General features: G+C 42.1%; 1 protein-coding gene across 3 annotated transcripts in view; it reads right to left on the bottom strand.

The window, feature by feature from the left end:
* The window catches only part of MICU2 (mitochondrial calcium uptake 2), a 117,176-nt gene that overhangs the window by 23,662 nt on the left and 70,157 nt on the right, over window positions 1-23,357 (bottom strand). For all 3 annotated transcript variants that reach the window (XM_054718674.1, XM_054718675.1, XM_054718676.1), the window contains exons 3-6: window positions 19,092-19,123; window positions 18,914-18,989; window positions 9,274-9,321; window positions 5,838-5,920 (exon numbers count right to left, since the gene is read on the bottom strand). In XM_054718674.1, coding sequence (XP_054574649.1) covers window positions 5,838-5,920; window positions 9,274-9,321; window positions 18,914-18,989; window positions 19,092-19,123 — 239 coding nt within the window. The remainder of the gene's footprint in view (window positions 1-5,837; window positions 5,921-9,273; window positions 9,322-18,913; window positions 18,990-19,091; window positions 19,124-23,357) is intronic.

The following is a 23,357-nucleotide window of genomic DNA, read 5'->3' as shown; positions in this document are numbered from 1 at the left end:
CATTAAAATTATTTAAAGACCTACATTTCTACCAATTATAAATTGGTTATAGTACTCTGAGACTGAGCACATTAAAAAACCTACCTTTCAGAGTCATTTGTACCAATCCTCATGTGGAAAGCAAATAAAAAGAAAAGTTAAAAAAAATTAAATGTAGACAAAATCTCAAACTATGAATTTAAATCAATTAAGAAATGAACCTTCACCCATTTCTTTCTAGGCTACTTTTAAAAAAACTAAATCTTTATTGTTGAAAGTACTACATATGTCCCATTTTTCTCCCCATTGACCCCTTCTAGCCTGTCCTTGCCCCCCCATCCCAGGCCTTCATCACCCTATTGTCTGTGTCCATGGGTTATGCATATATGCATGCAAGTTCTTTGGTTGATCTCTTCCCACCCACCCACCCTTCCCCGCCTTCCCTCTGAGATTCCACAGGCTGTTTTATGCTTCTGTGTCTCTGGATCTATTTTGTTCATTAGATTGTACATATGAGTGAGATCATATAATACTTGTCTTTCTCTGACTGGCTTATTTTGCTTAGCATAATACTCTCCAGGTCCTTCCATGCAGTCTCAAAAGGCAAGAGATGTTCTTTTTACTGCAGTATTCCATGGGGTAAATGTAACACAGCTTTTTTTATCCACTCATCTGCTGATGGGCACATGGGCTGTTTCCAGATCTTAGCTATTGTAAATAGAGCTGCTATTGAACACAGGGGTGCAAACATTCTTTCTGATTGGTGTTTCAGGTTTCTTAGGATATATTCCCAGAAGTGGAATCATTGGGTCAACTGGCAATTCCATTTTTAATTCCTTTAGGAAACTCCATACTGTTTTCCATAATGTCTGCACCAGTCTGCACTCCCACCAGCAATGTACTAGGATTCCCATTTCTCCCCATCCTCACTAGCACTTGTCATTTGTTGATGATAGCCATTCTGACAGGTGTGAGGTGATACCTCATTGTCATTTTAATTTGCATCTCTCTGATGATCAGTGACTTTGAGCATTTTTTCATATGTCTCTTGGCTGTCTGTATGTCTGCTTTGGAGAAGTGTCTCTTTAGGTCATTTGCCCATTTTTAAATTGCATTGGTTGTCTTTCTTTTGTTAAGTTGTATGAGTTTCTTATATATTTTAGATATTCACCCTTTATCAGATGTATCATTGCCAAATATGTTCTCCCTTTTCATTTTGTTGATTTCTTTTGCTGTGCAGAAGCTTTTTACTTTGATGTAGTCCCATTTGTTAATTTTCTCCTTAGCTTCCTCTGCCCTAGGAGATGTATCCATAAACATATTGCCATGAGAGATGTCTGAGATTTGCTGCCTTTCGTTTCTTCTAGGATTTTTATGGTTTCCCCGATTTACATTAAAGTCTTTTATCCATTTTGAGTTTATTCTTGTTCAAAGTGCAAGTTGGTGGTCTAGTTTCATTTTTTTGCATGTATCTGTCCAATTTTCTCAACACCACTTACTGAAGAGACTGTCTTGACTCCACTGTATGTTCTTGCCTCCTTTGTTAAATATTAGTTGATCATAATGGCTTGGGCCGATTTCTGGGTTCTCTGTTCTGTTCCATTGGTCTATATGTCTGGTCTTGTGCCAGTACCAGGCTGTTTTGATTATGGTGGCTTTGTAGTATAACATTATATCTGGTATTGTGATCCCTCCAACTTTGTTCTTTCTCAGGATTGCTGTGGCTATTTCAGGTCTTTTTTGGTTCCATATAACTTTTTGGAATATTTGCTCTAGAACTGTTTTAATAGGGATTGCATTGAATATGTAGATTGCTTCGGCACTATGGACATTTTAATGATGTTGATTCTACCAATCCATGTACACGGTATATTTTTCCACTTGTTTACATCTTCCTCTATCTCTTTCTTTAATGTCCTGTAGTTTTCTGAGTTTAAGTCTTTTTACCTCCTTGGTTAAGCTTATTCCTAAGTAACTTAATTTTTATGTTGCAATGGTAAATGGATTGTCTTTTTAATTTCTCTTTTTGAAAATTCATTATTGGTATATAAACATGCCATCAAGAGCAGCTGGTGTGGTTCAGTGGTTGAGCATCAGCCTATGAACCATGAGGTTACAGTACGATTCCCGGTTAGAGTATATGCCTGCACTGAGGGCTTGCTCCCCAGGCAGGATGTGCAGGAGGCAGCCAAACAATGGTTCTCTCTCATCATTTATGTTTCTCTCTCTCTCTCTCTCTCTCCCCCTTCCTTCCTCTGAAATCAATAAAAATACAAGTAAAAAGCTATAGATTCCTGGGTGTTAATTTTGTTTCCTGCTATATTGCCAAATTCATTTATTAAATCTAGTTTTTTTTGGTGGAGTCTTTATAGAGTTTTCTATATTCAATATCATGTCATCTACGAATAATGAGAGTTTTACTTCCTCCTTTTCAATTTGGCTGCCTTTTATTGCTTCTTCTTGTCTGACTGCTGTGGCTAGGACTTCCCGTACTATGTTGAGTAAGAGTGGCGAAAGCAGACATCCCTGTCTTGTTGCTCTTCTTAGGGGAATTGGTTTAGTTTTTGCCCACTGAGTATGATGTTGGTTGTAGATTTGTCATATATGGCCTTTATTATGTAGAGATATGATCCCTCTATTCCCACTTTGCTGAGAGTTTTTATCAAAAATGTGTGTTGGATTTTGTCATATGCTTTTTATGTACCTAATGATATGGTCATGCAATTTTTGTTTTTCAATTTGTTTATGTGCTGTATCACCTTTATTGATTTGTGAATATTGTACCAGCCTTGCATCCCTGGAATAAATTCTATTTGGTCATGGTGTATGACCTTGTTAATATATTGCTGGATCCGATTTGCTAATATTTTTTTTTGAGGATTTTGGCATCTATGTTCATCATGGATACTGGCCTGTAATTCTCTTTCTTTGTAGTGTCTTTACCTGGTTTTGGAATTAGGATGATGCTGGTCTCATAAAAAGAGCTTGGAACTGTTCCTTCCTCCTGGAGTTTTTGGAATAGTTTGAGAAATACAGGTGTATAGGTGTTAGTTCTTCTTTGAATGTTTGGTAAAACTCCTCTGTGAAGCCAGGGCTTTTATTTGTTGGGAGTTTTTAAATTGCTGCTTCTATTTCATCAGTTGTTATTGGCCTATTCAAGATTTCTGATTCTTCCTGACTCAGTTTTAGAAAATTGTATATTTCTAGGAATTTGTCCATTTTGTCCTAATTTTTAAAAAAAAATCCACTGATTTTGAGAGAAAGCAGAAGGGAGTAGGGGGAGAGAGGGGGGGGGGAAAGAGAGAGAAAGTGAGAGAGAGAGAGAGAGAGAAAGAGAAGAGAGAGAGAGAGAGAGAGAGAGAGAGAGAGAGAGAGAGAGAAGAGAGGCCATTGTTAAGAATCTAAGAACAGATAAGCTTCCCAGACAAGAAAAAGCTAAAGGAGTTCAGCACCACCAAACCAGTATTACAAGGAATGTTAAAGTGTCTTCTTTAAGAAGAAGAAAAAGATAAAATAACAATAAAATGGCAATAAACACATATCTATCAATTACTTTAATTGGAAAATAAATTAAATGCTCCAATAAAAAGACATATGGTAGCCTAATGGATAACCACACAAGACCCTTACACGTGCTGTGTGCAAGAGACTCATTTCAGATCAAAAGATGCACACAGACTGAAACTGAAGGAATAAACAAAGATATTTTATGAAAATGAAAATGGAAAAAAAAAGGTGGAGCAGCAATACTTATACCACACAATGGAGACTTTATTTCTTATTTTTAATATATTTTTATTGATTTCAGAGATGAAGGGAGAGGAGTAGATAGAAACATCGATGAGAATCATTGATTGGCTGCCTCCTGCATGCCTCACACTGGGGATCGAGCCTGCAACCCGGGCATGTGCCCTGACCGAGAATCAAACCAGGACCTCCTATAGTTCATAGGCCGACACTCAACTGCTGATGCACACTGGTCGGGCCCATTTCTCCCTATTTTTTATGAAGATCTAAATTTTTGTTTTTCGTATCTCTTTCTTTGGAGGGAAGTGTAAGAATAATTTTTAACAGACCCACAAAGCCCTTTATATTGTACTAGAGGCCCGGTGCACGAAATTTGTGCACGGGGGGTGTGTGTGTCCCTCAGTCCAGCCTGCACCCTCTCCAATCTGGGACCCCTCGAAGGATGTCTGACTGCCCTGGTAGGATCGGGCTTAAACGGGCAGTCAGATATCCCTCTCACAATCCAGGACTGCTTGCCTGCCTGCCTTCCTGATTGCCCCTAACCGCTTCTGCCTGCCAGCCTGATCACCCCCTAACCACTCCCCTGCCAGCCTGACTGATGCCTAACTGCTCCCCTGCCAGCCTGTTTGCCCCTAACTGCCCTCCCCTGCAGGCCTGGGTTACCCCCCAACTGCCCTACCCTGCAGGCCCGGTCACCCCCAACTTCCCTCCTCTGTCAGCCTGGTCACCCCTAACTGCCCTCCCCTGTAGGCTTGACCGTCCCCAACTGCCCTCCCTTGCAGGTCTGGTCCCTCCCAACTGCCCTCCCCTGCTGGCCTGATTGCCCACAACTGCCCTCCCTTGCAGGCCTGGTCTCTCCCAACTGTCCTCCCCTGCTGGCCATCTTGTGCCCACAATGGGGCAGCCATCTTTGACCATATGGGGGCAGCCATCTTGTGTGTAGGAGTGATGGTCAATTTGCATATTACTCTTTTTTTAAAAATATATTTTATTAATTTTTTACAGAGAGGAAGAGAGAGAGATAGAGAGTTAGAAACATCGATGAGAGAGAAACATCGACCAGCTGCCTCTTGCACAGCCCCTACTGGTACATGCCCTCGACCGGAATCGAACCTGGGACCTTTCAGTCCGCAGGCCGACGCTCTATCCACTGGGCCAAACCAGTTTCGGCTGCATATTACTCTTTTATTAGATAGCATAGAGGCCTGGTGCACAGGTGGGGCCCAGCTGGTTTGCCCTGAAGGGTGTCCTGGATCAGTGTGGGGGTTCCCTTGGGGCGTGGGGCAGCCTGGGTGAGGGGCCTGTGGTGGTTTGCAGGCCAGCCATGTCCCCCGGCAACCCAAGTGGAGTCCCAGGGATCTGGGATTTATTTATCTTCTATAATTGAAATTTTATAGCCTTGAGCGGAGCCAAGCCTCCTGCTTGCTCCAGGGCTGCAGCCATTTTTGTTGTTATTTATTTATCTTCTATAATTGAAACTTTGTAGCCTTGAGTGGAGGAGGCCAAGGCAGGCCAAGGCTGCGGAAGCTTGGCTTCCTCCATTGCCGGGGGCAACTCAAGCCTCCTGCTCTCTCCAGCTCCGTGGCTGCCGCCATTTTTGTTGGGATTTATTTATCTTCTATAATTGAAACTTTGTAGCTTTGAGTGGAGGTCTGGGCCTGCCAGGGTGTGCGGAAAGCTTGGCTTCCTCCATTGCCGGGGAAACCCAAGCCTCCTGCTCTCTCCATGGCCACAGCCATCTTGGTTGGGTTAATTTGCATACTTTCTCCTGATTGGCTGGTGGGCGTGGCTTGTGGGTGTAGTGGAGTGATGGTTAATTTGCATATTACTCTTTAATTAGATAGGATTATCATTTGCTGAAATTGTAAAAACAAAATCTAAAAAATGTAGATGCTTTAGCTCATTTCTTTTTGGAATCTTATGCTCTGTTCCTTGACTATTTCCTCAAGTTGTAATACAGAAAATTTATTATTTTTAATACAAAAATGATTTCCAACATCTGATATATCAGCAGCGAATATAATTTTAATTTTTATGAAAATGGTAAAATTATTATCACACAACTATCCAGGTGGTTTATGATACATCAAAAATAACTAGAATCTACTTACCTTAAAAAATTCCTTTTTCTCAACCATCTCATTACCATCTGCATCCAGCATTTTAAAAGCAACATGAAACCCGGTATGGGGTTCTACAATCAAAAGAAAAATGAGTATTAAATGTTGGTGAAATGCAAATTACGTGCAAATATAACAGATCTTCAAATTTGAAATCAGCCACCAGAAGCTACACGTGTAAGGGCTTATATGGAGAAAAAAGTGACCTCTTCTTATGATAACAATTTTCAAAGGCTGATACTTGTCCATGGGTGTGCTGTTCTGCTATTAGGTGTGCTGCCCTTCAAAGAAAAAATAATTAGAGAACTTTGTATCTTTAGCTTTTCTATACTCTTATAGGACCACTAGACGCCCAGTGCATGAAATTCATGCACAGGGAGTGGGTCCCTCAGCCCAACCTGCACCCTCTCCAATCTGGGAGCCCTCAGGGGAGCCCTCTCCAATCCGGGAGCCCTGACAGCTTAGGCCCACTCCCTGTGGTTCTCTGCTCTGTGGGGCCTGGCCGCCCCACACCCGCTGCTGAGAGGCTCTCCACGGCCCAGAGGCCCTTTGTGGCCGGGGTGGGACGCTTGCCTCATCGCCACGGCGATGAAGCAATCTTTCCGCCAGGCCTCTCACACTGACTGCTCTCAGTGCACCCCCTCTGCCCCTGCCCTAGGACTGGGGGACTCCGGCTGGGCTGAGGGGACTGGGCACCACCATCTTGTGGCTTTGGGCACTGCCATATTTGTGACAGAGTGATGGTTAATTTGCATATTACCCTTTTATTATATAGGATGGCTATTTTCATATTGATTTTTACCTTTTATTTCCCTTTTTCAGAGTAGGGTTTTTAAAGAACTATTCTGAAATAATTTTATACTTACAGAAATGTAAAGATAGCATGGTGAGTTTCCAATATACCCTTGGATAACTTCCTCTCATGTCAACATCTTATATAACCACAGTACCTTTATGAAAACTAAGAAATTAATACTGGTATAGCATATTTTGTTGTTGTTAATCCTCAACTGAGGATATTTTTCCATTGATATTTTTAGACAGTGGAAGGAAGGGGAGAAACAGAGAGAGAGAAACATCGATGTGAGACAGAGAAATCAATTGGTTGCCTCCACACACGATGGCCAGGACTGGAGATCAAACCTGTGAACTGTGTACGTGCCCTTCACTGAGACTCAAACCCTCGACCCTTTAGTGCATGGGTGGATGCTCTAACCACTGAGATACACCAGCCAGGGCTCAATAATGTTAATATATATATATATTTTTTATTATTTCAGAGAGGAAAGGAGAGGGAGAGAGATGATGAGAATCACTAATCATCTGCCTCCTGCACACCCCCTACTGGGGATGAAGCCCACAACCTGGGCATATGCCCTGACAGGGAATCGAACCCTGACCTCCTTGTTCATAGGATGATGCTCAACCACTGAGCCACATTAGCCAGGCCCAATCCTATCTAATAAAAGAGTAACATGCAAATTTACCGTACTTCTGCCACACCCACAAGCCATGCCCACCAGCCAATCAGGAGAGAGTATGCAAATTAACCCAACCAAGATGGCTACAGCCATGCAGTGAGCAGGAGGCTTGGGTTTCCCTGGCAATGGAGGAAGCCAAGCTTCCTGCACATCCTGGCCGGCCCAGGCCTCCGCTCAAATTACAGAAGATAAATAAATCCCAACAAAAATGGCTGCGGCCACGGAGTGAGCAGGAGGCTTGGGTTTCCCCAGCAATGGAGGAAGCCAAGCTTTCCACCTGCTCTGTCCGGCCCTGGGCTCTGCTCAAGGCTACAAAGTTTCAATTACAGAAGATAAATAAATCCCAACAAAAATGGCTGCAGCCACAGAGTGAGCAGGAGGCTTGGGTTTCCCCGGCGATGAAGGAAGCCAAACTTCCTGGCTCTGCTCAAGGCTACCAAGTTTCAATTATAGAAGATAAATAAATCTTAGATACCAGGGCCTCCGCTTGGGTCACCAGGGAGTGTGGCTAGCCTGCAAACCACCACAGGCCCCTTGCCCAGGCCACCCCACGCCCCAAGGGAACCCCCACCCTGATCCGGGACATCCTTCAGGGCAAACCAGCCGGCCCCTACCCGTGCACCAGGCCTCTATCCTATCTAATAAAAGAGTGATATGCAAATTGACTGTCACTCCAACACACAAGATGGCTGCCACAAGATGGCCAGGAGGGGAGGGAAGTTGGGAGAGACCAGGCCTGCAAGGGAGGGCAGTTGTGGGCGATCAGGCCAGCATGGGAGGGCAGTTAGGGGTGACCAGGCCGGCAGAGGAGGGAAGTTGGGGCCGACTGGGCCTGCAGGGAAGGGCAGCTGGGGGGACCCAGGCCTGCAGGGGAGGGCAGTTAGGGGTGACCAGGCCTGCAGGGGAAGGCAGTTAGGGGCAATCAGGAAGGCAGGCAGGCGAGCAGCTGGGAGCCAGCAGTCCTGGATTGTAAGAGGGATGTCCGACTGCCCGTTTAGGCCCGATCCCAGTAGGATTGGGCCTAAACGGGCAGTCGGACATCCCTCTATGGGTCCCAGATTGGAGAGCGTGCAGGCTGGGCTGAGGGACATCCCCCCCCCATGTACGAATTTCATGCACTGGGCCTCTAGTAATCTATATTTATAAAAGGCTAAGTGACCGTCCGGTAGGTATTACAAGCATTGACACTCAAAGCAGGAGCTGCCAAGCTGAGGTGACTTGGCAGCTGCGGTTCTCAGGTGACGCACCCCAGAACCAGAGAGGAGGGAGTCCAATTCCTCGCAGGGCTGTGTGATTCCACCTTCGGCTGTGGGTTATGTTGTTGCTGGGGCACAGTTGGCCCCGAATCTGCTTTACTGCACACTTGCGTTTGCATTCCACACCCTGTATGACAGCAACTTTGCAGAGTGCCCTCTTGCACTCCAGGACCCCTTGGGGGATGTTGGAGAGCCTTTTCTGGCCCGATCCTTGCAGGCCAGGCCGAGGGACCTCACCTGCCAGAGGGACCCTGCTCACTCCGCAGATGCCCTTCGAGCCGCAGTGGGAGGGACTGTGGGAGGTTAGCTCCAGGGCCTGTCTGGGCCATCCTACCCAATCCCGCCCCGCTGGCCACCTTCTAAATAATTTCCTTTCAATGTGCATGAATCTATGCATCAGGCCACTAGTATTTTTAATAACATAACATAAATACTGCTCTGGCCAGGTAGCTCAGTTAGTTAGAACGTCATTCCAATAGGCCAAGGCTACAAGTTTGATCTCCGGTCAGGGCATATACAAGAATCCACCAATTAATGTATAAATAAGTCGAGCAACAAACTGATGTTTCTCTCTCTCTTTCTACACCAATAAATAAAAAAATAAAAAAACACACTAAACTTCCAAAACTCTGTTCATGAATAATAGAGAAGTCCACATGATTGTTGAGGCAAAAAATGTGGGATACTTACTAGTGAGGATTGTAAGCAAGAAAAGATACTCAGTATATGAAATTAACCCTGGAAGAGATAAAATAAAAACGTTAGAAAGTAAGTTTTAGATGGTTTAGAAGTAATCATATATATACTACATGGAAACTTCACCTAATTAAAAACACATTTTCACTTTAAATTACCTCTCTTTGGTACAGTGGAAAACTTTTATAATAGAGTTAAGTACATTACTAATACTTAAAAAGATACTAGGTTTTTATCAGATTACTCTTACTCAGTTTTTATCAGATTACTCTTACTAGTAAGGAGGTAGAATGAATGCTGGCTGGGAAATACAATTATCAATTAGAGGTTGTTTTTTAAAAATATATATATTTTTATTGACTTCAGAGAGAAAGGGAGAGGGAGAGATAGAAATATCAATGATGAGAGAGAATCATTGATCGGTGGCCTTCTGCATTCCCCCTAACTGTGACCTCCTGGTTCATAGGTAGATGCTCAATCACTGAGCCACACTTGGCCAGGCCATTAGAGGTTTTATTTGCATGGCACACTATTTAGTTTCTGCTCAACTTTTACTATTCATAACATTGCAAGTAAGCACATTTATAAATTCAATAGAATAACAGAGATTTGGATATACAAGGGGTAAACTGTATTATTTAAAATGAAACAGTGAAATCCTCTGGGCAACCACTCCTTCCCCACTCTCCAACATGCAGTTGGAGTGGGATGGCCCATGATTTCCCCTTTGGAGGCAGAGGCTGACTGGTCTGGGCAGTCACAATACTTTGCAGAGCTGGCGCTGGGATGGCATATAGCTGACCCAAGCTCACAACCAGGATGCATTTGTCTGGCTACAGGAGTTCACTCAGGGATGAGCTGTGATCTGCACTGGGCCAAGCAGAGTGAGATTTCTGCAGAGAAGGCTGAATCATTCACTTCATCTTTCCTCCTGGGCTGTCATGATGTGAAATTTGTTTCACATAGGATGTGAGGTTATGGAGAGAGCAATAGATCAGTGTTTAGGTCTGAGGATGGAGACAGTCTTTAATTGGTAGGCCTGAAGGATACGAGTACTGGTGATGCCTGAGTACTGGATTAAACCAGGCCACAAAATAAACTTTCTTTCCTGCTTGAGTAAATGGTATTGGCTTTTTTTTTTTTTTAATCCTCACCCAAGAATATTTTCCTATTGATTTTTAGAGAGAGTGGGAGGAAGGAGGGAGAGAGAGAGAGAAACATCATGTGAAAGACACATTGGTTGCCTCCCGCACGCACCTGACCCAGGCCAGGGATTGAGTCTGCAACCAAGGTACGTACTCTTGACTAGCAATCAAATCTGAGATCCTTCAGTAAGAGGGCCAAGGCTCTAACTACTGAGTAAAACCGGCTAGGGCAATGGTATCAGGTTTTATGTGCTTGCCAGGAAAAGAATTACAATAAATATAGAATCAATATCTTATAAATCATAGCTTTTTAATAAGATAAAAAGAATTTCCCTCTGGATCATGAGCTTGGCATAACAATTAAAAAACTTTATCATGGGAAACTTCAGTCATATACAAAAGTAGGGAGAATAATATAATGAATAATTATATATATCAGCTTCAGTAATACTAGCTCATGGCAGGTCTTATTTTCTCTATACCTCTCAATCCCTTTCCCTCACTGTCTACTGGATTATTTAAAACAAAACCCATCTAGCATATTATTTCATAGTAGAAAATTAACTGTTCCCCCTCCCAAATGTATTTATCATACCTAAAAAATTATAATTCCTTAATATTATCAACTTAAAATCAGTGTACAAACATCCCTGTTTCAGAATTTTTTTAAAATGTGCTCATATCAGGATTCAAAGGAAGTTCTTGTATTGCACTTGATGGACAAATCTCAAGTCACTTACTTTTTTTTTTTTTGTAAAATACAGTAAAACCTCGATATAACAGACTAATTTGGGTGAGGGGGTGTCTGTTAAAGCCGAAAATCTGTTATATAATAAAGTAGATTTTCCAAATGCATATGTTAAAAAGACCAAGTTTACCTGTTTTTACTTATGTAGACATGTTTGTGTAATTAAAATTAAGTATGTGTGAAAAGTTTAATTTCACAGAAAAGTTTTCTATATTACTATAATTTTAAATTTATACTAAGTCTAGTAAATGCATGCACTCACCCAGCCACCAAGAGTAAAGAAATGCAAAACCTTGGCATATAGGGGACTGCTCTAATCAACTGAGCTACCTGGCCAGGGGCAAAAATTACATCCCTTTTTAAGGTGCAATAATATTCCACTGTATGGATGCACCAGTTTGTTTATCCATCTTCTGTTTCCACCTTTTAGCTACTGAGACTAATGCCACTACAAACACTAGTGTACTAATATATGTTTGAGTCTCTGGTTTTAATTCTTTTGGTATATACCCAGAAGTGGAACTGCTGGATCAAATGGTCATTTTATGTTTCATTTTTTAAGGAACCTCTATTTTACACAGTGGCTGCATCATTTTATATCCCCACCAGCAATGTGCAAGGATTACAATTTCTCCACATCCTAGCCTTTATTTTCATTTTTTTCTTGATAATAATGGGTGTGAAGTGGCATCTCATGTGGTTTATTTGCATTTCCCTAATGATTAGTCATGCTGAGCATACTTTCATGTGCAAATTAGCCATTTGGGTATCTTCTTAGGAGAAACTTCACTTTGTCTACTTCTAAATTGTCTTTTTTGTTAATCCTCACCTGAGGATATTTTTTCCATTGATTTTTTAAAATTTAATAAATCTTTATTGTTCAGATTACTACAATTGTTCCTCGTTTTTCCCCCCACCTCCCCCCCACTGTCCTCATCCATAGGTGTACGATTTTTGTCCAGTCTCTTCCCGCACACCCCACACCCCTTTCCCCCTGAGAATTTTCAGTCCACTCCCTTTCTATGCCCCTGATTCTATTATATTCACCAGTTTATTCTGTTCATCAGATTTTTAATTTACTTGATTTTTAGATTCACTTGTTGATAGATATGTATTTGTTGTTCATAATTTTTATCTTTACCTTTTTCTTATTCTTCCTCTTCTTAAAGAATACCTTTCAGCATTTCGTACAATACTGGTTTGGTGGTGATGAACTCCTTTAGCTTTTTCTTATCTGTGAAGCTCTTTATCTGACCTTCAATTCTGAATGATAGCTTTGCTGGGTAGAGTAATCTTGGTTGTAGGTTCTTGCTATTCAGCACTTTGAATATTTCTTGCCACTCCCATCTGGCCTGCATAGTTTCTGTTGAGAAATCAGCTGACAATAGTATGGGTCCTCCCTTGTAGGTAATTAACTGTTTTTTCTCTTGCTGCTTGTAAGATTCTTTCTTTGTCTTTTGCTCTTGGCATTTTAATTATGATGTGTCTTGGTGTAGTCATCTTTGGATTCCTTTTGTTTGGGGTTCTCTGCGCTTCCTGGATTTGTAAGTCTATTTCTTTCACTAGGTGGGGGTAGTTTTCTGTCATTATTTCTTCAAATAGGTTTTCAGTATCTTGCTCTCTCTCGTCTTCTGGTACCGCCATAATTCTGATGTTGGTATGCTTGAAGTTGTCCCAGAGGCTTCTTACACTATCTTCAAATTTTTGGATTCTTTTTTCTTTTCCAGTTGAGTGTTTTTTGTTTCTTTGTATTTCAAATCTTTGACTTGATGCTTGTGTTCCTCTAGTCTGCTGTTGGGTCTCTGTATAATATTTTTTATTTCAGTCAGTGTATGTTTAATTTATAGTTGGTCCTTTTTCATATCCTTGAGGGTCTCGCTCAATTTATGGGCCTTTTCTAGGAAATTCTTGAAAAACCTTATAACTGTGGTTTTGAACTTTATATCCAATCGTTTGTTTTCCGACATTTCTTTCATTTGTGATCTGTTTCTTTGTCTCTGCATTTTCGCTGCTTCCCTGTGTTGATAGAGTGGCTTTGTGTGCTAGGTGTCCTATGGGGCCCAGTGGCTCAGCCTCCCCAGTTACCTGAGGTGGACAGTTGGTACAGCCCTTTGTGGACTGTGTACAGCCTTGTTGTAGTTAAGTCTTGATTATTGTTGGTACACTGGGAGGAATTGACCTCCAGGCCAATTGGCTGTGAGGATCAGCTGTGTCTATGCCGGGAGAACTTCCTTCAGCCTTTTGCAGCTCCTCTGATTCTCCGTTTGCTTTCCTCTCTCCTTCTAGTTGTAGAATTTCCACTCAGCCAGCTTTCCTGTGGTTCTGGATGATGTTCGTTTTGTCTTTTAGGTGTAGTTTTCAAATTGTTGTGCGAGGCAGCAGTTTAGGTGTTTACCTATGCCGCCATCTTGGTTTCTCAATATAACATCAGTGTTGTCTAGTGGTTAGAGTGTTGGCCCATGCACCGAAGAGTCATAGGTTTGATTCCAAGTCAAGAGCAATTACCTGCGCTGCAGGTTTGATCCCTGGTGGCCCCCCCATTGATTTTTTTCAGAGAGAGTGGAAGAGAGGGAGGGAGGAAGAGAGAAACATTGATGTGAAAGAGAAACATCGACTGATTGGTTCCCACACATGTCCTGACCGAGGTCAGGGATTGAACCTGCAAGCCAGGTATGTGCCCTTGACTAAGAATCGAACTTCAGTGTACAGGCGTTCATTCTAACCACTTGAGACACACCATCCTAGGCTAAATTGCTTTGTTTTTTTTTTTATGGTTGAGTTGTAGTTCTTTTCTAAAAAAATTTAAGTATGTTTTTATTGATTTCAGAGAGAAGAAGGGAGAGGAAGACAGAGAGAAATATCGATGAGAGAGAAATGTCCATCACTTGCCTCCTGCATGCCCCCTACTGGGGTACTGGGGATCGAGCCTGCAAACAGGCTTGTGCCCTGACCTGGAATCCAACAGATCAGAAATCCAACCGGGAACCTCCTCAACCAACTAAGCCACACTGGCTGGGCTATAGGAGTTCCTTACATATCTTGAATATTAGCCCCCTATATATAATTTGTAAATATTTTCTTCCATCCAGTAGGTTGCCTTTTTATTCTCTTGCTGGTGTACCTTTTTTTGTTAATCCACACCTGAGGATATTTTTCCCATTGATTTTTAGAGAGTGGAAGGGAGGAAGGGAAGAAGGGAGGAAAGGAGGGAAGGAGGGAGAGAGAAGAAAGAGAGAGAGAGAGAGAGATGGCTGTGAGAGAGACATATCAATTGGTTGCCTCCTGATCATGCCCAGGGATCGAACCTGCAACCCAGGTACGTGCCCTTGTCCAGGAATTGAACCCACGACCTACCTGTCAGTGTGTGGACTGATGCTTTAACAATGAAGCCACACCAGTCTGGGCGATAGTGTACTTTGATTCACAAAAGTTTTAAATTTTTATTTGTTCCTTGTGTCTTAAATATCTTTTAATCTAAAGGTTCTCCCTTGTCGTTTTCCCCCTCAACTAATTTGTTGAAGAAGCCTGGTCCTTTGTCCTGTAAAGTTTATTACAGTCTATAAAATTTTTATGACTGCATCTTTGTGATATCATTTCATGTTCCTCTACCTTCTACAATTTCTATAAAATGGTAGCTAGTTAGATCCAGAGCTGTGTTTAGATGCAAGTTTGATTTCTAGCAAGAATTCTTAATAGAAGGTGTTGTATACATCAGGAGGCTGAAATGCAAATGTTTATAGAAAATGCTAAATACCATTAAGAGATACTGAGAGTAAGATTTATAGGACTTTAGAAAACTGTGAAATCATTTCCCTAGTTTGAATGATCAGAAGTGCAATTCTAAAAATGGTCTTTGAAGGATGGGTGAACATCTTAATTAAGCAGTTGTGATATAAGTGGAAAAGCCATATAAGACAGGTCTGAAATGCTTATGTGGAAGAAGCAACGGGAAGTAAAGCTACCATGGTAGCACAGAAATGAGGAATACAGGCTTGAAGAGGGGATGGCAGAGGAGGAAGACCACATTCTAATGGCTCCCAATCATGTAATGCAGAAATGCAATGCAGTAATGCGGGGCCAGCCGTTCAGAGCAAGGCAGGTAAAGAATTTGCATCCAAGTACTGTAATTCAGTGTTTTGGTTGTAAGTAACTTCAGGTATATATTTTAAATGTTTTTAATGACTTACATTATTATTTTATATCCTGACTTTTCTGTTGTTTTTATTTTGAAGCAGGTGTACTTCTCTTGAACAAAAAAGTCTACACAGTAAGTCTTCAGATATTTTTTCTTTTTTTCCTTTTTTGTTAATCCTCACCTGAGGATATTTTTCCATTGAATTTTAGGGAAAGTGGAAGAGAGAGGGATAGACAGAGAGAAACACTTATTTGAGAGAGAAACATGGACTAGTTGCCTCCTAAGGGAGAGCCCTGACCAGGGCCCAGACTGGGGAGAAGCCTGCAACCAAGGTACGTGCCCTTAACCGGAATGGAACCTGGGACCCTTGGTCCGTAGGCCAATGCTCTATCCACTGAGCGAAACTGGCTAGGGCCAGATATTTTTTTCTTTAAAATATTCAGTGTTCATATGAAGGCATTCTTAGTTGAAGTATTTCATCCCGTGGCAGCCTCACAAAAAAAAAAAAAAAAAAAAAAAAGTGAATTTTCCCCCCCCTAATTTTCAAAGGAATATGGAAATGCAAAGAAATGGCCAAACTGCTAGACTGCACTGGTGGGCTTGGTGCCAAAAGGAGACCTCATGTTTATTTTCTCTAGACATAAGTCCATGTCTTTTCCACAGGGGAGATGTTTGAAAAAGAAAATTGCAGTTTTTCTTTGAAATGCTGACGTAAATAAGAAGCTTGAAGAGTTGAAACAGTGTAGAAATAGTACCCTACCCTCTCAAGATAGATTATAGACAAGATATTTGTAACAATAGCATTCTAGGCATCTGCCCCCTGAAAATGCTTTTTAAAATTATAGGCACTTCAGAATATTAATAGGAGAAACAATTTAATACATATTTGCCACATCTAATTGCAAAATAAATTGTTACCAGGTGTACCAGTTAGTAATGCGGATTTTTTTAATAGATGGAATTACACATATGTTGATATATATGTGATTTGATATGTATGCTATTTTGTTGTATTGACAGCAAGCTTCAAAATTTCATATGTCAAATTTGCTGAAGGTATTAACATCATAGATATTTTTACGCATAAAAATGTCGAATTTCGTGCCAAAAAAAGAGCATTTGCGGGAAGTTTTAATTCATTGCTTTATTTTGAAGAAAAGTGCTGCTGAATACTTCAGGAAGCTTATGGTGAACATGCTCCATCTCAAGATACTTGAGAACGCTGGTTTAAACACTTTAAAAGTGGTGATTTCGATGTGAAAGACAAACAATGTCCAGGTCAACTGAAAAAGTTTGAAGACCAACAATTACAAGCATTATTGGATGACGATGCATGTCAAACTCAAAAACAACTTGCAGAAAGATTAAACGTTGCTCAGCAAACAATTTCCGATCATTTACAAGCAATGGGAAAGATTTTAAAGGAAGGAAAATGGGTGCCAAATCAACTGAACGAAAGACAAATGGAAAATCGAAAAGTCATCAGTAAAATGTTGCTTCAATGGCACAAAAGAGTCTTTTTTGCATCGAATTGTGACTGGTGATGAAAAGTGGATTTATTTTGAGAATCCCAAATGCACAAAATCATGGGTTGATCCAGGTCAACCATCAACATAGACCGCAAGGCTAAATTGCTTCGGAAAGAAGACAATGTTCTGTGTTTGGTGGGATCAGGAAGGTGTGGTATATTGTGAGCTTCTAAAACCAGGTGAAACAGTTAATACTGATCGCTACCGACAACAAATAATTAATCTGAACCACACTTTGATCGTGAAACGACCAGCAGGGCCAGAAGACACGGCAAAATAATTTTGCTTCATGATGACGCACCATCACACACTTCAAAACCAGTTAAAGACACGTTAAAAGATCTTGTCTGGGAAGTATTAACCCACCCAGACCTTGCTCCTTCAGATTACCACTTGTTCTGATCGGTGGCACACGCACTTTCTGAGCAGCACTTCAAAACGTACGAAGAAGTGGAAAATTGTGTCTCTGAATGGTTTGCCTCAAAACAAGAAAAGTTCTATTGGGATGGTATTCATAAATTACCTAAAAGATGGGGGAAATGTGTAGCTAGCAATTTTGATGTTTTTCTTGAAATTATTGTGTTTTCTGTGATTATAAAATCCACATTATTAACTGGTATACCTGGTAAATGGCAATGTTTCAAAACTGCATGTGAAGTGGGAAGTATGTAAAATAATTTATATTTTAAAAATTGTTAAAAAATCCTTAGAGGCCACTAGAAGAGATGATTAAATTTATTACTCTCCTTCTCTGGAAATATTTAAAAATTGGAATCATTATAAAATATGGATTGCCACTGAATGCAGTTTTGAGAATCCTGTTCTCCAAAGAGAAATTACGACATCATAAGAATATATTTGTATCTTACACTACGTCATATAATTTATATTCAGTATATCTTTGAGAATGGTATTATATAGAGAATTCTGCTTGGGTTTAAAAAATATATAACTGTCACAATTTTCTTTTAGTGGGTAAAATTATTTTTTTATTTCAAGAATATATTATCTTTTGCTAGTTATAAGAAAGTGAAAACTTTTATAGTTCTTTTATGTGGCTTCTCTTTGAGGCCTTCTCTTTTTACTTTAGATCAGGGGTAGGAAATATATGGCATGCGGGCAGTATAAAGCCCGAGGAATCATTTGGTCTGGCCCTGCCAAGACATTAGAGGTGAGTTAATTAACTGTTTGACCAAATAGAGCAGGCTAATTTTTAAACTGATAATCTTGAATGGCCTGAGAATGATGTTATAAATATCCAAATGGACCTTGGCAGAAAAAAAGTCCCGCCCCCCCCCCCCCCCCACTTCCTTTGGATATTCTGCCTTGCTCCTCCTTTCTAGGCTTTAATAAAAACTGAATAATTTATGTGACGGCTCTGAGTATGATAAAGTTACTATCTAATGAGTATTTTATTACAATCTAAAGACACCTACTAACCTGTTATATGCCATAAGCGTCTGTAGACGCAAGTGGCGGACCACGCACGTCTATAAAAAAAATGTTTTCCCTAAGTGGCAGTCCTGACCAACTTTAAAATCACTTTTCATGAGAATTTTCAGCTGAAAATATTCAAGAACATTCGAACTGTGTATTTATTTTTATAATATTCATTGCAAGTTGATTTTTTAAATTAAATTCAAAATATCGTGGCACATGGGGATGGTTTCTGTTTTAAATGTGTGGTAGTTAACTGGTTAAATAACATGGTGTGTGTTATAACATTCTCTTTTTAGGTTCTCTACTGTATATTCTCTAACACACAGCCATACGCCTCATACCATAATTCCTTAATAATGCTTTGGTTAATAAAAATATATAAGTAGTGCCTGCTGGTGTGGCTCAGTGCTTGAGTGTTGACCCATGAACCAAGAGGTCAGTTTGATTCCCGGTCAGGGCACATGCGCAGGTTTCAGGCTCGGTCCCCAGTGCGGGGTATGCAGGAGGCAGCAGATCAATGATTCTTTCATCACTGATGTTTCTATCTCTCTCCCTCTGCCTTCTTCTCTGTGAAATCAATAAAAACATATTTTAAAACAAATACATAAACAGAAAGTTAACAACAAATCAAAATTACCTTTATCGCCAAGGTCTCTAAAAAAGGTTGATCCACAATGAGTTGTTTGGATTGCTGCCAGTATATCCTCAATATCCTTTGAATATACACATAGTAAAATCTTTTAATTTAACTTATAAAAGTGCATTTCCTATCATAAAAAAAAGAATGAACCCCTCCCTACAAACACACTGCTTACCTTTTTTGTCAGCCTCTTGACTGAAGTTTTACCTATAGCAAAGAAGAAACATTACTTAGTAGTTATATTCCTTGGAAAACTCAACTTCCATTAAGAAAAAAAATAATTTAAAAAACAATTATTTGTTAAAAAAATAAGTTGACAATTTTAGCTAAAATCTTTAAAGTGAAAGTTATGAACCCAGAGAATTCTAAGTCTAAATACAAAGACACTGTAGGTTCTTTGTAAGACCTGTTTTCAATTTCACTCACCCCATCTCAAAAAAAAATTATAATTGGCAGATAATGTCCTATTATTTTCAGGTGTACATCACAGTGATTGGATACTTATATACATTACGAAGTGATCACTACAATAAATCTAGTTACCATATGCCACTATACAAAGTTATTAAATACTAGAGGCCTGATGCACGAAGATTCGTGCAAGAATAGGCCTTCCTTCCCCTGGCTGCCGGCACTGGCTTCCCTCGGCACCTGGTACTCAGGCCTTCGCTCTGGCCGCCGCCTTCCGCCTTCACTCTGGCCAGAGTCGCCTTCTGCCTTTGCTCCAGCCCTGCTGCCCTCCTGTAGCTCCCTCCACCCCCCAACACCCCATAGCAGGCGCCCCGCCCCATGCCAGCTGCTCCGCGCCTGTGTTGTTGCCATGGCGACGACACAAGTGTCCCAGCCCGGCTGCCGCCATCTTTGTCGTGTCAATTTGCATATTTTCTCCTTATTGGCTGTGGGTGCCGCCATCTTTGTTGCAGAGTGATGGTCAATTTGCATATTCCATCTTTATTAGATAGGACTAGAGGCCCGGTACACGAAATTCATACACGGGGGTGGGGAGGGTGTCCCTCAGCCCAGCCTGCACCCTCGCCAATCTGGGACATCCTTCTCACAATCCAGGACTGCTGGCTCCCAACTGCTCGCCTGCCTGCCTTTCTGATTGCCCCTAACCGCTTCTGCCTGCCAGCTGGATCACCCCCTAATCACTCCCATGCCAGCCTGACTGATGTCTAACTGCTCCTCTGCGAGCCTGTTTGCCTCCAACTTCCCTCCTCTGCCAGCCTGGTCACCCCTAACGACCCTCCCCTACAGGGCTGATTGCCTCCAACTGCCCTCCCTTGCAGGCCTGGTGCCTCCCAACTGCCCTCCCCTGCTGGCCATCTTGTGGTGGCCATCTTGTGTCCACTTGGGGGCAGGATCTTTGACCACATGGGGGCAGCTATATTGTGTGTTGGAGTGATGGTCAATCTGCATATTACTCTTTTATTAGACTAGAGGCCCGGTGCACGAAATTCGTGCACAGAGGGGGGTTGTCCCTCAGCCCAGCCTGTACCCTCTCCAATATGGGACCCCTCAAGGGATGTCCGACTGCCCGCTTAGGCCCGATACCACCAGGATCGGGCCTAAACGGGCAGTCGGACATCCCTCTCACAATCCAGGACTGCTGGCTCCCAACTGCTTGCCTGCCTGCCTTCCTGATTGCCTCTAACCACTTCTGCCTGCCAACCTGATCACCCCCTAACCACTCTGCTGCCAGCCTGTTTGCCCCCAACTTCCCTCCTCTGCTGGCCTGGTCACCCCTAACTGCCCTCTCCTGCAGGGTTGATCACCTCCAACTGCCCTCCCTTGCAGGCTTGGTCCCTCTCAACTGCCCTCCCTTGCAGGCCGGGTGCCTCCCAACTGCCCTCTCCTGCTGGCCATCTTGTGGTGGCCATCCTGTGTCCACATGGGGGCAGGATCTTTGACCACATGGGGGCAGCTATATTGTGTGTTGCAGTGATGAGCAATCTGCATATTACTCTTTTATTAGATAGGATAGAGGCCTGGGACAGGGGTGGGGGCCAGCTGGTTTGCCCTGAAGGGTGTCCCGGATCGGGTGGGGGTTCCCTTGGGGCATGGGGCGGCCTGAGCGAGGGGCCTGTGGTGGTTTGCAGGCCGGCCACGCCCGCTGGCAACCCAAGCGGAGGCCCTGGTATCTGGAATTTATTTTCCTTCTACAATTGCAACTTTGTAGCCTGGAGCGGAGCCAAGCCTGGGGCTCCCTCCGAGGCCCGCAGCCATTTGTGTTGGGATTATAATTGAAACTTTGTTACCTTAAGCGGGTGGGCCCAGCCAGGGTGTGCGGAAAGCTTTGCTTCCCCTGTTGCCGGTGGCAACCCTGGCCTGCTCTCTCAAGCTCCATTCTGCCGCCATTTGTTTGAATTTGTTTACCTTCTATAATTGAAACTTTGTAGCTTGAGTGGAGGCTTAGGCCTGGCCAGGGCAGGTGGAAAGCTTGGCTTCCTCTGTTACCTAGGAAACCTTGCTCTCTGTGGCTGTAGCCATCTTGGTTTGGGTTAATTTGCATGCTCGCTCTGATTGGATGGTGGGCGTGGCTTGTGGGCGTGGCTTGTGGGTGTGTTGGAGGTATGGTCAATTTGCATATTTGTCTATTATTAGATAGGATAGGATAGAGGCCTGGTGCATGGGTGGGGGCCAGCTGGTTTGCCCTGAAGGGTATCCTGGATCAGGGTGGGGGTTCCCTTGGGGCATGGGGCGGCCTGAGCAAGGGGCCTGTGGTAGTTTGCAGGCCAGCCACGCCCCGTGGCGACCCAAGCAGACGTCCTGGTATCTGGAATTTATTTACCTTCTACAATTGAAACTTTGTATCCTGGAGCCGAGCCAAGCCTCCTGCTTGCTCCATGGCCAGCAGCCATTTCTGGTTGGATTTGTTTATCTTTTATAATTGAAACTTTGTAGCCTTGAGTGGAGGCTTAGGCCAGCCATGGAAGGCAGAAAGCTTGGCTTCTTCTATCACCTTGGAAACCCAAGCCTCCCTCCTGCTCTCTGTGGCTGTAGCCATCTTGGTTGGGTTTATTTGCATACTCGCTCTGATTGGCTTGTGGGTGTGGCTTGTGGGTATAGCGGAGTTAGGGTCAATTTGCACATTACTCTTTTATTAGGTAGGATTATTGACTATATTCTTTTTTTTTTATTTGTTAAGCCTCAACTGAGTATATTTTTTCCTTTGATTTTTAGAGAGAGCGAAAGGAAGGGAGGGAGGGGAAGCAAAAAACAGAGAAAAACATCAATGAGAGAGACACATTGATTGGTTACCTCTCACACACGCCCCGACCAGGGCCAGGATGGAACCTGCAACCCAAGCCATGCCCTTGACCAGGAATCCAACCAAAGACCTTCTGGTTCTTGGGTCGATGCTATAACCACTGAGCCCCATCAGCTAGGGCTTAACTATATTCTTTATGCTGTATTTTACAACCCTGTTACTTCTTAATCCTATTTCAACAGCCCCTCAACCTCTTCCCGCTCTGGAAACCACCAGTTTGTTTCCTGTATCTATGAATCTGTTTCTGTTTTGTTTTTTAGATTATTAATTAAGTGAAATAATCTGATATTTATCTTTATCTGTCTGATTTATTTCACTTAGCATACTACCCTTCAGGTCCATACATGACATATAAAATATTACAAGTATCTTTGACTTAGCTTAGTTATCTCCATCATAAATTCTTATCAAACATGATTTTGTTCACATAATTATTAAAATCTGTCTCTTTTTGCTTTCACTGATTAAAAAAAATATACCTGCGTGTTTTAGAAAGCTATCTTTTTGAACCCTGAAAAGCTCTCTTTAGAGCTCTGCAAATTAAAGAGGCTAGCTAATAGGACTGTCCATTCTAATGTGATATTACTTTCAATAAATTCCTATTGGATAACAGAGATTTAAAATTCTTTCAGGTTTTGAGCCATTTTCTCTATGGCTTATATCACTTACCTCTTACTATAATTCTAAAGCTATGACATTGCTTCTTTTGTGGTCAGCCATTTAATACAGTTAGAAAAATGCTGGAAAAGGTGTCCTTTCATTTCTTACATAAGTCATGTGCATGTGCTACAAACTTACCTTTTTGCTCTCAAAATATCTATGAAGTTCCTTTTGAACACTAAAAAATCAGCCTAGACAACGTGGCTTAGTGGTTGAGCATCGACTAGGAGGTCACAGTTGGATTCCTGGTCAGGGCACATGTCCAGGTTGCAGAATCGATCCCCAGTAGGGGGCATGGAGAAGGCAACTGATCAATGATTCTCTCTCATAATTGATGTCTCTCTCTCTCTCTTTCTCCCTTTGTCTCCAAAATCAATAAAAATATATTAAAAAAGAGAAAAATCAGGTGACAAGTTAAAATGAATACTTTCTCTATGTGCTTTCCCTGTATTCTGAATGCTTAATTGGGGCTATAAACCTCGTGGGGATAAATTCTATTTGATGTTAGCA

The sequence above is a fragment of the Eptesicus fuscus genome, chromosome 7 (assembly GCF_027574615.1).
Source record: "Eptesicus fuscus isolate TK198812 chromosome 7, DD_ASM_mEF_20220401, whole genome shotgun sequence".
Taxonomy (NCBI): Eukaryota; Metazoa; Chordata; class Mammalia; order Chiroptera; family Vespertilionidae; genus Eptesicus; species Eptesicus fuscus.
This window is presented reverse-complemented; position numbering and strand designations above follow the sequence as displayed.